At 39.3% G+C, this 13,619-nt stretch overlaps 1 protein-coding gene across 1 annotated transcript; it reads right to left on the reverse strand.

The window, feature by feature from the left end:
• Positions 1-4,900: 4,900 nt before the first annotated feature.
• cyp11a1.2 (cytochrome P450 family 11 subfamily A member 1, tandem duplicate 2) lies at positions 4,901-12,542 on the reverse strand. Its single transcript, XM_088996264.1, has 9 exons — positions 11,957-12,542; positions 11,564-11,719; positions 10,336-10,535; positions 10,020-10,223; positions 7,905-8,062; positions 7,655-7,821; positions 7,496-7,574; positions 5,928-6,119; positions 4,901-5,843 (listed from the first exon to the last, which is right to left on the reverse strand). Exons 1-9 carry the CDS (start codon positions 12,367-12,369, stop codon positions 5,655-5,657), a joined length of 1,758 nt encoding a protein of 585 aa, XP_088852390.1. The 5' UTR covers positions 12,370-12,542; the 3' UTR covers positions 4,901-5,654.
• Between the last annotated feature and the right edge of the window lie 1,077 nt (positions 12,543-13,619).

Here is a 13,619-nt window from a genome sequence, read left to right on the forward strand (position 1 = left end):
AATGAAGGTGTACAAGTGCTGATGTAAAGTACTGTTGTTTCAGGTTACGGTTGGTGTCATTCTGCTTTAATATTGCAACATTAGCCACCACCTAAACAGTGATGGCTGTCTCACAGAGCCATTTTGTTTTGCTGATTTCAGTGAAATTGACACTATGTCCATAGAGAAAGCCACAGGTGCTAATCAGCACATCACCCAGTAGTCATTATAACCCAGTAGTGCCCTTGTGAATTCTTCTGGGGATTATGTTCAATGTGCCGCAATCACAGTTTCATCTGTAACTGCTGCTTCCACATGCAAATGTCAGTTTATTTTCCTGACACAAACAATGTTTATGCATTTGTTTTTGCTCTCGGGTCTAGCAGATGTGAAACATGATGCAAGATGTTGATAACCTGCCTCAAGTCACCTTGGTGTTGCATCTGATGTCATGGTTACAATGCTCATTGTTAAACATGCACCGGAGGCCTCAAAAACCACCTAAATCTCTCCGCAGCGGGTTTGTTTTTGCTGGTAGCTTTAGGATTATGTAGGTCGGGATTGTACCGAATGACACCTTTCTATGGAATCTCTTTGTGAGATCCGTGATGGCTGACTGAGTAAACTGTGTATGTAACGGCAACCATTGAAAATACATGGTAAACTTGCTAAGGGCTCTCTTGGTTAAGTGGAGCCACTTTGCGCACGGTGATGTAAAATTATTTTATTCAAGTAATGAAATATCTAAGTAACTACAACCACAATGAACTCATTCACTGCCCATATCATTTAGGAATTACCCCTTTTTCTGGTGAAAAAAGAGAGTCTAAGGTTTCTTATCGTACATTGGATGTTTATGTAGTCCTAAAACTCACTATTTTGTTGGTCCTGGAATTTGAGTGAAAATGGCAAAAACCCTGGCACTGGAGTTGACACATTTTTGCACATCATACTGAGCGTATTTTACAAAGATTCCACGGCCTATAGCTATATTTTACGTTTTAAGACTTGCGCTGAATATTCAGGAAGTCTTGTTTTCGAGTTGATGACGATGCCTGACGTGACGTCACGTCAGGAATGCCCCTGACTGAGAAAGTGACACACAATACATTTTGGGTACTACGCCATCTTGTGCATTTTCTGGGACGCTGCATTGGAGTCCTGACGGCTCGAATTGATACGCAAGTACTTCTTTAATCGATTGCAAACATTTGTGCTTTCCTCTTCAGAACTATTTGAATCATATTCATAACTGGATGAGTAACAAGAACGCATCTTCTCCGAATCTGAAGTCATTGTTTTGATTGTAGAGCAAGGCAAAGACGTCCTGGTGTGAAATCACGAGAAAAGGGGGCGGAACCTTCTGAAACTCGCAATTTCCGGGGTCATTTTTTGGCACACTTTAAGTCATTTTTATTGCCGTTTTACATTTGTCTAAAAATATCAGCCTGTGTGTTTTGTGTATTTTAGATGCTGTAAAACGTTTTTCTGATGTCAGTTAGGAAACAAAAAAAATGCTGTCGGTTGTCCTTTAACTATAATTATAAAAAAAAAAGTTATTCCCAGTAAGCAGAGCTCGAAACACAACTTAACAAAATATGATGACATAATCCATATAATAATTGAATTAATAAATAGATATAAAAACTGCATCAATAAACACACAAATAAATAAATGGATACATTAATAGCTAAACAAAAAATAGCTAAATAAGTAAACAAACTAATAAATAGCTAAATAAAATAAATGCATACACAATTCTTGTGTTTTATGCACTTAAAGAATGACAAATGGGACTTTTCATTTACTTTGTTAAACAAAACATTTTAACGTACCTTTGCCTTGTAAAATTGAGGTCGACGACCACGCGGCAGAGATCGACGTGCTCCCTAACTACGATGATTGCACATCCAACGGATGCAGTCATGTTTCGTTAGGGCACAGCCACAAAGGGGAAGGAATGAATTCTACTGGAGCAGACGCGAGCAGGCAGCAGACCAAATGGCTCCAAAGATCAAATTAGCATTTTTCACAGTGTTTGCGCAAGAGCTGATGAAACTTGATGAGGATCTGCAGTGATTTTTTGTATACAATTCAGTCATACATTTTTCATCCCACATTTTCACAACAATAGGAAATTAAGTCAGAAGAACCAATTACACTCATAGTTTTCTTATGACAGGCACCTCTGTCTTTGAAAAAGCAGCAGCAGATTGTTTTACAATACAATACAATACATTTTGATTCATATCGCACTTAAACAGCAGATGAAGCTGTTACAAAGCGATTAACGTGGTCAACTATCATATACAGGAATTAAAGCACATATACAGGAATTAAAGCAGTCAAAAAGATAGTAGAAAGCACCAGGGAGTAAAAATAAGATCAAATGTACAAACAATAAGAATTCAAATCCAAAGCAGGAACCACATACACGTATACAGACGCTCCCCAACGTACGAACGATACGTTCCGAACGGTCGTTTGTAATGTGAATCTGTTCGGAAGTTGCTTCTGTGCTATATTTTCTAAGGAATGTATGTGTAAGGCTTATATAAGTATGTTTAAGGTTTATATAAGGTTTATATAAGTATGTTTAAGGTTTATATAAGTCGTTTTAAGGCTTGTATAAGTAACCTGTATTGGTTTGTACTGAAAAATAAACAAAATATATGCACTATAAGGATATGTACATGTACAACTTGAGATAATACTACATATATCCTACAATAAGGTTTATATAAGGTTTATATAAGTCGTTTTAAGGCTTGTATAAGTAACCTGTATTGGTTTGTACTGAAAAATAAACAAAATATATGCACTATAAGGATATGTACATGTACATGATAATACTACATATATCCTACAAAAATGTTCGTATGTATGAAGGGACCTTGTCACGGTCTTTGCAAATTAGAACTACAGACACCCCATCTCATCTACCATCATGAGTGTCTCCTCATCCATTGGCCTTTAGATGCTCAATTTCACCCCACCGTCCCACGGGAGTCACAACCACACCATCCTAGATTGGAATCCCATAATTGTCACTGACCCCCATCAATGTGCATCACTACCCCCCTGGCCTTCATTTCCATTCAGCATTGTCTATCTCTTCAGCCTAATCGTGCCACATGTGAGAAAGCACAGGTCAATAAGGAACGACCAACCGCCTGACACAGGACTATGTCTTGATAACAAGGCTTAGATTTAAGAGGCCAAAAATGGGATAGACAGCGCCACTTTGAGATTTGAGTTTGTCATTCTTTTACTGTAAAACTATACAATTACACATCGGCCTTCTACAAGGATTTATAAGTTATCGGGTGGCTTGCTGTAAGATTTCTCAAATCAAGGCTTTTGTTCGAACGATTTTAGATGCACATCCTTAAACATACAACGTTACCCATTTTCTACTCATTTGTATTTGTCTAGTCTAATTTGGTACTTTATATACAGTGATACATTGGCTTACGAACTTGATTGGTTCCCAGACAAAGGGTGGGAAGCAAAAAGTGTGTATCCCAAGAATTAATTTCCTATAGGAAACCATTAAAATGAGAAGAATCCATTCCCAGGTTCCCATAAAACATAATTTTCTACTTTCTAATTTTCTAAGCCTTAAAACTACACAAAATATACCTTATTTATGTATAATAAATGTGCTATGGTATTATAATTAAAGAAATAAACTGTACTGTATAATAAAGCCGTTTTATTTATCTTTGCGATGATCGTTGATGGCTTGATGGAATGGAGTGGCCGGTTTCATCAGGGTTAAACACTTGATGAGGAACGTAGCCTTCTTCTTTCACCATCTTGAGAAAGCACAAGTGCTTCATCAAGATGATGTGTGTGCGTGTGTGTGTGTGTGTGTGTGTGTGTGTGTGTGTGTGTGTGTGTGTGTGTGTGTGTGTGTGTGTGTGTGTGTGTGTGTGTGTGTGTGTGTGTGTGTGTGTGTGTGTGTGTGTGTGTGTGCGTGTGTGTGTGTGCGTGCGTGCGTGTGTGTGTGCGCGCGCGCGCGTGTGTGTAGTTTATCACATATCCCATTCTTACATATTTGTAGTGTGTACTGTGATTCAACCATTGTTATTTCAGTCTGATATCGCTGCTGTGAAATGTAAATTTCTCCACAGCGAGACTATTAAAGGCATATCCAATCCAATATCAACTTTCACATTTGTACCTCGTAGGTGGTAGGCGTGTTTGAAGTGATGTCATATTCCCGCCATATATAAACTGGGTGGGGAGGGCTTCTCTTTCTCTCCGGCCTCCTCAACCGACCTACCAATGTCTCTGCTGTCTAAAAAAAATAATTAAAGTAATCTTTTTTGTCCAACACCCTGGTTCCTGCTGATTTTACTACCATCTTCTAACACCGTGAAGAGCCATGCCCCAGAGAGAATCATCATTTTTGACTCAGTAGCTTTCGTTCAAGAAAGGCTGGGAATACGTGGATTGAAAAAACACATTTCAAGATACCTGGCCATCAAATGTCTCGTCGGCATTGTAGCCTTTACTATCAGATAGAGTTAAAGAGACATCTAGCGGTGAATAGTGGGTATTGTTTATACAACCGTGTACATTACAGTAATTGCCCAGCGAATTCTTGGGGAGAAAAAAATATATATAACGTGGATACCGCAGGCATTCACGTTGTTCAGAAAGTGGTTAGTTGTAGTGTTTGCTCATCTTTGTGTCTACCCACAAGCAGCTACGATAAACCAAAGCATCACATTTTGACCATGGACCCACTGATAGACTCTGTGGTAGAACATCTCTTATCTTCTGAAGGACAGGATGTGACCTTCGTGGAAAGGATGCGTCTGAAGATCTCGTTTCTGGCATCAGAGCGGAGAAACATTGAAGTCTCAAGAATTTGGTTATCTTGAGATATTTTATCATGACTTACACCCAGTTTTCAAAAATTGCATGCTGAGCAGTTTAAAAGATCAAATTGCAGTTTCACAAACTGACCGGATAGTTAATGAAAATACAAAGGAAATTCCATCCATGTTGTGTTAGACATAAAAAAAAAACAATCTAATGATTTGCAACGCACATTCTGCATACATTTAATTGAATACACGACAAATACAACATATTTAATATTAAAGCTGATAAATTGTTTTTAATAAAAGATTAATAAAAAACCTAACTGGGCTGCAAAAGAATCTTCTAATCTGTGCAATAGACACATGAAATTAAGTTTTTATTTCTTCTAATTCACAGAGTGTATTGTACACAGGCATGTTCTACTCATAGTTTGCCACAAATCACATTGGCCAATTGTTAAGCAATACCTGATGCCATGTATATTAACTCATTCACTGCCATTCACAAATCTATTCGGAATTTGTTCGGGTTTGTTTTTTTCATGCCTGGATGCGGATAAAGCGCTTTGTTCCAGCTTCAGATCATTGCTATATCAACCAATATGTATGTATTGCATTGTATTTTGGACAGCTGCCATCATTTCAAGCCCGTTTAACTCCAGAACCATATAATTTAGGAATTAGCTCATTTTTTTCTGATGAAACAAGAGGGCCTAAGGTTTCTTATATTGAATGTTTATGTAGTCCTAAAACTCAATATTCTGTGGGTCCTGGAATTCAAGTGACAATGACAAAAACTCTGGAGTGGACACGTTTTTGCCTGTCTGGCAGTGAATTAGTTAAATATTAAGAGTGCTATAAATGGAAACATTTGGCTCCTCTTTCAAGTTATGTGAGACACTATGTAATCGACTGCTATGCAAGGGCTTCAGAGTTAATATTATGGGCTTGTCTGGTAAGAGGATGAGCTCAAAGGTGCTCTGCACATTCACGTGCCGCTGTCTTTCCACTCTGAAATTCTCAAGCATCTGTAAAGAAAGGAGGGAAATAGTGACCCTTTGTTCAGAAAGCACCTCATGACAAAATATAATAATACTTCAGTGACAACTCACGTGGATGAGAAAAATCTGCATTTCGGCCTCGGCTATTCTGCGTCCGATACATTGACGCGGGCCAAAGCCGAAGCTCAAGCTGCGGAAGTAGTGGCTCTCAGTCCTGAGCCAGCGAGAAGGTTGATATTGCTCCGGACGATGAAACACCTTGGGGTCTCTCCCCATTGCGTAGAGACCTAACTGCACCAGAGTCTTAATGCATGGAAAAAAATGTTCGTTTACTTTCAAGGAGAAAAACTAGTAGTTTGGATTTGAAATGCAGTAACGACGCTCCCAGCATACGAACATTTGCGTTCCGACAAAACGGTACATACCAACATTTTTGCGGGTACTGAATGTCGAAAAATGTTCGGACAGAGAGCCTGTAAGTTAGATTTTGTATTGCCTGCCTTTTTCCGGCCAAGCTCACTTGCAATTGGCTGCGTACTGTGTTCCACGCACCCATACAGACACTTTGGAGGTTTCAAGGACTGCATGTTTACGTGACAGACACCAAGGCTGACCAATCAGCTACGCTGAAGTTTTGCCAATGAGTTCAGGTCCGGATCCGCCCAGCTCGCTTACGATTGGCTGTGTAGCGTATGTGGGCGGGGAGGAAATCCCTCTTCCCAGTTGACGCTCCAGCATTAGGATTAGTAAGTACAGGTAACATCCGAGTTACGACTGGGTTCCGTTCCGACAAAACGGTCGTAAGTTAAATGGTCGTAAGTTGAAATACATTCCAAATGGCAGATGTGACTTTTTCACGACAGGATCGTATGATGTCAATATGTTGTTTTTAAGCAACATTTTCTATTGAATACTATTATATACCAAACTGTTTACAATTCATTTATAAATTATAACTTTTAGTGTCATTTTTATCATTTTATATTTCATATTATTGATTTTTATTACTGTATAACTGTACCCGCAATGTATACAAAACTGTTTACTTTACAGTTCATTTATAAATGTTATACTTACCTTTTAGTGTTGTTTTTATCATTTTATATTTCATATTATCGATTTTTATTACTATATAACTGTACCTGTAATGTATACAAAACTGTTTACTGTACAATTCATTTATAAATTTTATACTTACCCTGCTCTCCCTGCTAACGGCTAGAAGAGGTCGCCCGACACACACGCTCGGACTCACGCGGATGAAGGAAAACAAACAGTGTACAGTACACCAGGAGATGTTGTCGAGACGGTATCTGCACTGTATAAATACTGTATTGAGTGTAGTCACGCCGATGATTGCTGTGCGAGTGTGTGACATGCTGGCTGGCCAAAATTGTATGCGTTGCCGGCTGCTTGCGCGTTGCGGTGCCAGGCGTAGAATTAAAAAAAAGGGTCTGGCGGTTGTGGTCGTAAGTACGGGTAGTCGTAACTCGCTTCGGTCGTAACTCGGATGTCACCTGTAATGCCCCGTTCAGTGTTTGATTTAAACATACTTTCCATACAAAATATAACTGAAGCAATTTACAGCCAAATTCAGCTTACGAACAACCGCTTGGAACACATCTCATTCGTAAGGCGGGGAAGCGTCTGTACTACGCTTAAAATATATCACGATTTACCCCCTTTGGAATGTGATATTTCTGAATAATGATGTCCTCTGCTGTGTATCTTTGCAAGCTCACTGCAACTGGATGTAACCTTGAAAGAAACAAGGACAGATGTTGTTTCTTTGATAGCACACATTGCGACATTGGGTTGCTTCCAAGATTTGAGATCACCTTAGTGTTTCCTTGATCGCTCCTTTGACCAAAGGAATCTTCTTCAGCATTTCCACCATGTCCCCTTGGCTTTGTTGCCTGGCAGACGCTACCTCTGCCCTCAACTCTTCCTGAAGGCTTGGATGTCTAGCCAATTCGTATAATGTCCACAGCAATGTGATAGATGTCTTAAAACATGAAACACACTTAGGTTGACCACGCCGATGCAATGGAAATCTTCTACAAAGGTCATGTTTGGACTTTTGCTTACCGTATCAACTCCACCAGCCATGAGCTCAGTGACACTGGCTTTGATGTCTTCAATAGACAACTTGTCCAGCATGAGCAGGCTGGCCAGAACTCCTGGATATTTTTTGGTATGACCATTTTGGCGTAACTGCCTGTAGATGTTCTGGATGCAGCGGTCAGCTGAGGAGGGAAAAAAGTCCAGTGATACCTTGGCTTACGAGCTTAATTGGTTCCCAGACAAAGTGTGTATCCCAAAAATTAATTTCCCATAGGAAACCATTAAAATGAGAATAATCCGTTCCCAGGTCCCCATAAAACCTATACCTTATTTTATGTATAATAAATGTGCTATGGTATTATAATTAAAGAAATAAACTGAACTGTATAATAAAGTCATTTTATTTACCTTTGTGATGGTCGTTGATGGCTTGATGGAATCGAGTGGCCGGTTTCCTCAGCTTAAAGACTTGATGAGGAACATAGCCTTCTTTCACCATCTTGAGGAATGATCCCTTGTGGCTGCTTTCTCTGTGATAATTGTATCTAGTTCCTCATCAATGGTGTTCTGTTTAGCTGGGTTGATAGATTTTTGCATCAAGTGTACAGATGGCTTGTGCGGGTTGTTTGTGGAGCCTGATTGATGGGATATTTTAACTTTGCAGTCTACACCCTGCCTTTGAACTATCAAAGTTGAAACTCTCACTGTCGTCTGCCTGTCTCTTTAATGATTAAACCACCTGCCCTCACTGATGCGTTCTTGACCAATCACGTGGCTTGAACCGAAGACTGCGGGCGGGGAATAGTGGACAAAAACAGTCGGCTGCCATTTTGTTGTTAGAAGAACGGGCTCGTTCGCGGACAACACATCACTCATTCAGGCAGCTCCGTGTACTAAAAACGTTCGTATGCCAAGGGAAAGTTCGTATGCTCGGGTAAAATGTTCATAAATTTAACGTTCGTAAACCGAAAAGTTCGTAAGCCAAGGGGTTCGTAAACCAAGGTATCACTGTATACACTTTTGCAGGTGACAGCTAAAGTCTTGATAATTCATCCAATTAATTTTTTTATATTTGACCTTGTGCAGTCAGTTGCAGGCATGGACAAAGAGGCAACCAGTCACTCTCTTTTTTTACAGGAAGAGTGAGGGAGAACAGAAACTATTCTTCGAGCACAAATCAGACGACTGTTTATATAACATCGTTTTCAACTGAAAATGATAAAAAAATTGAAGAAATTGACAAATTAAACAAGTCCAAGATGGCGCCCGAGTTGGCAGCTGTCAGCAAGTGCTCTCATGAGCCTTGCTTTTTGTTGTTGTTTTTGTGTTGTTTTGCCTTCGCGGCAGCACTGTTTTTGATTTGGGAGGAATGTCAGTACAATTTGACTGTTATCACTGCATAGCTCTGAGGCGATTGTGCTTTTTTTTGGACAGTCTGTGGCTGGATGCATGGATTAAAGAGCCCGTGATGAGAAGAAAGGAGCGTCAGCGCAGATGCGTATGTGAAATTGTCGCACCTTGGAATTGAAGCGGATTTACGTGGGACAGGAAATGTCAGACAATCTCTTTTCGTCTTTGGATGCTACAGCCTTGTGTTTGCTTTTCAACATTTAGCTGGTAACAGACGTGCACATTTCACCATGACGTCCCTGATCCACTGGTGAAAAGGACGCTTTGATCTTTTCCTCTTTCATCTAGAACTGCTTGATGCAATAAAGATGGTGCAGAAAGTGCTCAAGATTGCATGACTGTCTTGTATCTTTTGTGTTGTGTCACATTATTTGTGTTTTTGTTTTTTACTTCAAGATGGTGCCACGAGAGAGCCTTTCCAGCAGCTCTTGTATTTTGTTTGTCTACTTCTTCCATTCCTTTCCTCTTACTTTCATCACTTTGCTGCTGTTAAATGTAAATTTCTCCAGATAATCCAATCCAAATCACAATCTGAGATTGTTGACAAATACAGCAAACGTGTTGGGCATTTTCTTTGTCATTGACAGTTTATTTTTAAACCCGACAACACATTTTTGGTGATATCGAAGTCAGTGCTGGATGATAATCCCATTTCTTATGTTTGTGAAGGTACTGCAAGATCCAAAGAGGCATTTGGATTGAAATCATCCTACAAGTGCCATACTGTACCTTGGTTAAAGATTCCATCCCAAGCATCCACGTGGTCCAGCCACACTTTGGCTCGGATTGGCCTGAGTAGAGCCGGAGGTATGTACAACATGGGCAAGGTTGTTTTGAACATGAGGGTGATGGAATCAATGAAGTGTTGAACCTCCGGATCAATGTAGTCCAGCATCAGACCCAGACGCTCCCCATAAAGAACTGCACTCACCGCTATGTGGAGGACAACAAAGAGTCACCATAGATGACTTTCATAGCCCTTTGACAATGAAGAGAATGGGAAACAAAAATCTCCAAAATGATGATTTGATGGTGCCAGTCTCACATTCTAGTGCATATTTGAAGAGCTCTTGGGAGAGGTCGGTCGTCCACTTGTTCTGTCCGCTTCGTTCTATCTTCTTGTGAACCCTGGCCACAAAGTCATGACCTACTTCATCCAGTAATGGAATAAAGTTGGTCAGCATTTTTGGGGAGATCACTTCCTTATTGAGGATGACACGGTTTGACCTCCACTCTGGCCCGTTCCTGATTGAAAGAACAATCAATGAGGTTTGAACCTGCAAATGCGCAAACCAACTGTAACTCAATCCATTTTGGTCAGTCCACCATCTCAGGCAACCCAGGTTGATTAGTTTTTGTCAGTGTACTAAAATTTATCATTTGAGTAACAGGACTTAAAGGACAACCGACACCATGTTTTTGTTTCCTAACTGACATCAGAAAAACGTTTTATAGCATCTAAAATACCCAAAATACGCAGGGTGATATTTTTAGTCAGATGCAAAACACCAATAAAAATGAGTTAAAGTGTCCCAAAACTCCTTCAAAATGACCTCGGAGATGGCGAGTTTCAGAAGGTCCCGCCCCCTTGTACGTGACGTCACGCCAAGACGTCTTGCATTGCTCGAAAATCAAAACAATGGCTTCAGATTCGGAGAAGTTGCTTTCTTGTTACATATAAGCATATTCTCCGAATCTGAAGCCATTGTTTTGATTCTAGAGCAAGGCAAAACGTCTTGGCGTGACGTCACGAACTGGGGGCGGGACTTTCTGAAAATGCCCAATTCACAGCTCAATTTTTTTGCAGATTTTGGACACTTTAAGTTATTTTTATTGGTGTTTCGCATTTGACTAAAATATCACACTGCGTGTTTTGGGTATTTTAGATGCTATAAAACGTTTTTCTGATGTCAGTTAGGAAACAAAAAAAGTGATGTCGGTTGTCCTTTCGAGGATTTAAATGTAATATAATTCATTGGAATTATAAGTAAGAGAAGGGCAGCTTTTAATAAAATATTTTACAAATATTTGACTTTTTCAAGTACTCAATCATTAGGATGAATATTTTAAATCACACATCCAATAAATCAACGTGTAGAACACTGTAAAAAATATATTTTACACTTCATGTTCTCTTTTTGCATTTATATTTTTTTTATAAAAAAATATTTTATATTTTTTTTATATTTATAATGAATTTCCCGAGGACACAAATGGCAGATTTGCTATCACGACCCAAGCAAGGCATTCCATTAAAGGAGAATGTTACCTACTTCAGTAAAACTCCATATTTACGATTTCTGTAGTCTCTGTATGAAGTCCAGGGTTCCACTTTCAGTCTTTTGGGGTAAGAACCTTCTGCTTTGAACAATATGGCAGCATCCTCTGGGTTGATAATATTCACACTTTCATAATATCCAACTTTTTCTCTTCACATGTTCAATGAGAGAAGGAAGACGAGTCTTGATTAGCAATGTGGTTTATAAAACAAAAGAAAAAACATGTTTGGATCTTTCAAACAGCTGAGCATTTATGATTTTAGATGCCTTGCCCAAGGGGCGCTTTAGCCAAACTTGAACAGTGACTGACAGCTGTACCACACTGATCGCAATCACTTCTTTTCAAGCAATTTTTTGCTGACAATTTATACTATTTATCCTTCATACCTGTAAATGGGTCCAAAAGTATTGAAATTCTGGAGCATGATTCTGTGAAGGTTTTTGAAACCATCCAGCTTCCAGAAATTGTACAGGTTGGCAATGCCATTCTTCCACAGCCCGGGAATCTCGCTGTAAGGTTTGATGATGCTGCTGTTTTCAGCGAACGCCTGTCTAACCATCGACATGCTGCTGCTGCTGCTGCTTCTACAGACGTTCACTGTCCTCAGTTTGTCCAGATAACTCGCAGGGAACGTAAAGGAACTGTGCCACAAATTCCACCTGGTCATTCCTACAATTGCTCTCGACTTTGTCAAAAGCAGAGGGGTTTTAAGAGCTGGAGGTTGGTTTAAATAGTCCTCCCCACCCCCTTTGCTCTCAAGGCCCTCCAAAGTTTTCTTTGGTGTCATACAGCGCAGCATGAGATTCAACTAGTGAGGTGTATGAACAAGTTGGTGAATATTTATGAAGTTAAATAATATGATGCAGTCCAGTTCCAACACCACAAACTACAGTGAGACCTCAACTTCCGAACTTAATTGGTTCCCAGACAGTGTGTAAGGCGAAAAGTGTGTATCTCAAAAAAAAATTCCCATAGGAAAGCATTAAAATGGGAATAATCTGTTCCCGGGTTTCCATAAAATATACTTTTCAACTAAATAAGCCTTAAAACTACACACAACATACCTTATTCTATGTATAATAAGTGCTATTGTATTGCAATGAAAGAAATACACTGCATTGTATCATAAAGTCACTTTATTTACATTTGTGATGGTCATTTAAGGCTTGATGGAATGGCGTTGGAGGTCGAAGGACAAAGGGAATTGCTGTTTGGAAAGAGAGGCGCATTACATGACCACTGTAATTAAAGAAATAAACTGTGCTGTAAAATAAAGTTTTATTTACCTTTTTGATGGTCGTTGATGGCTTATGGAAGGAGAGTCACCTACCATAAGGACTGTTGGTAACTTAACCTCTGGTGCTGTTCGGTCGTGTGCTTACGCCAAAGATCACTCCGCCAGCCGTGGTGGGTGTGTATTATGAAAATAGTGCTTATTATAAGGTTTAATTTTCATAAATTTGATGTTTGTAAGACAAAAAGTTCGTAAGTTGAGGTGTTTATAAGTTGAGGTCTCACTGTACCAATATACAACATTTAAAAATACATACTGTAGTGGTAATCATTAACTCATTCACTGCCAGCCGATATGCAAAAATGTGTGCACTCCAGTGCCGGTTTTTGTCGTTGTCACTTTAATTCCAGGACCCACAGAATATTGAGTTTTAGGACTACATATCAGAATCAGAAAGTCTTTAATAGTCCCACAATGGGGGAATTTTTCAATCTACAACAGCAATTTGAAAGGGGTTGGGAGTGAAAAGATAAAAACAATGTATTCTAAGCTTAATAGAAATGTCAGAGAACTGAAATGTATAACTGTGGAAAAATGTTTCATAAAGAACTGTACGTAGTGCAAGTATAAAAAAAGCATATTTGATATATGTAACTGTAATAATAATAATAATAATAATAATAATACAATTCATTTTTAAGCGCCTTTCAAAACTCTCAAGGTCACTTTAGTCACATGACAAGTTTTTCTGTGGGTGACCAGTGGCAGCCACACGCACTAGCGTTCACTCAACGCGGAAGTAACTCGGATAGAAA

This window comes from Hippocampus bargibanti, linkage group LG05 (assembly GCF_051943395.1).
Source record: "Hippocampus bargibanti isolate YZ-2025 linkage group LG05, ASM5194339v1, whole genome shotgun sequence".
Lineage (NCBI taxonomy): Eukaryota > Metazoa > Chordata > Actinopteri > Syngnathiformes > Syngnathidae > Hippocampus > Hippocampus bargibanti.

Coding starts and splice junctions, on each gene's coding strand:
- cyp11a1.2 (XM_088996264.1), bottom strand. CDS start 12,369: ATGCTGCGCTGTATGACACCAAAGAAAACTTTGGAGGGCCTTGAGAGC. Junction 10,536..11,563: donor AAATATGGAGTTTTACTGAA/GTAGGTAACATT, acceptor TCTTTCAATCAG/GAACGGGCCAGAGTGGAGGT. Junction 7,822..7,904: donor TGGCTGGTGGAGTTGATACG/GTAAGCAAAAGT, acceptor TCATGTTTTAAG/ACATCTATCACATTGCTGTG.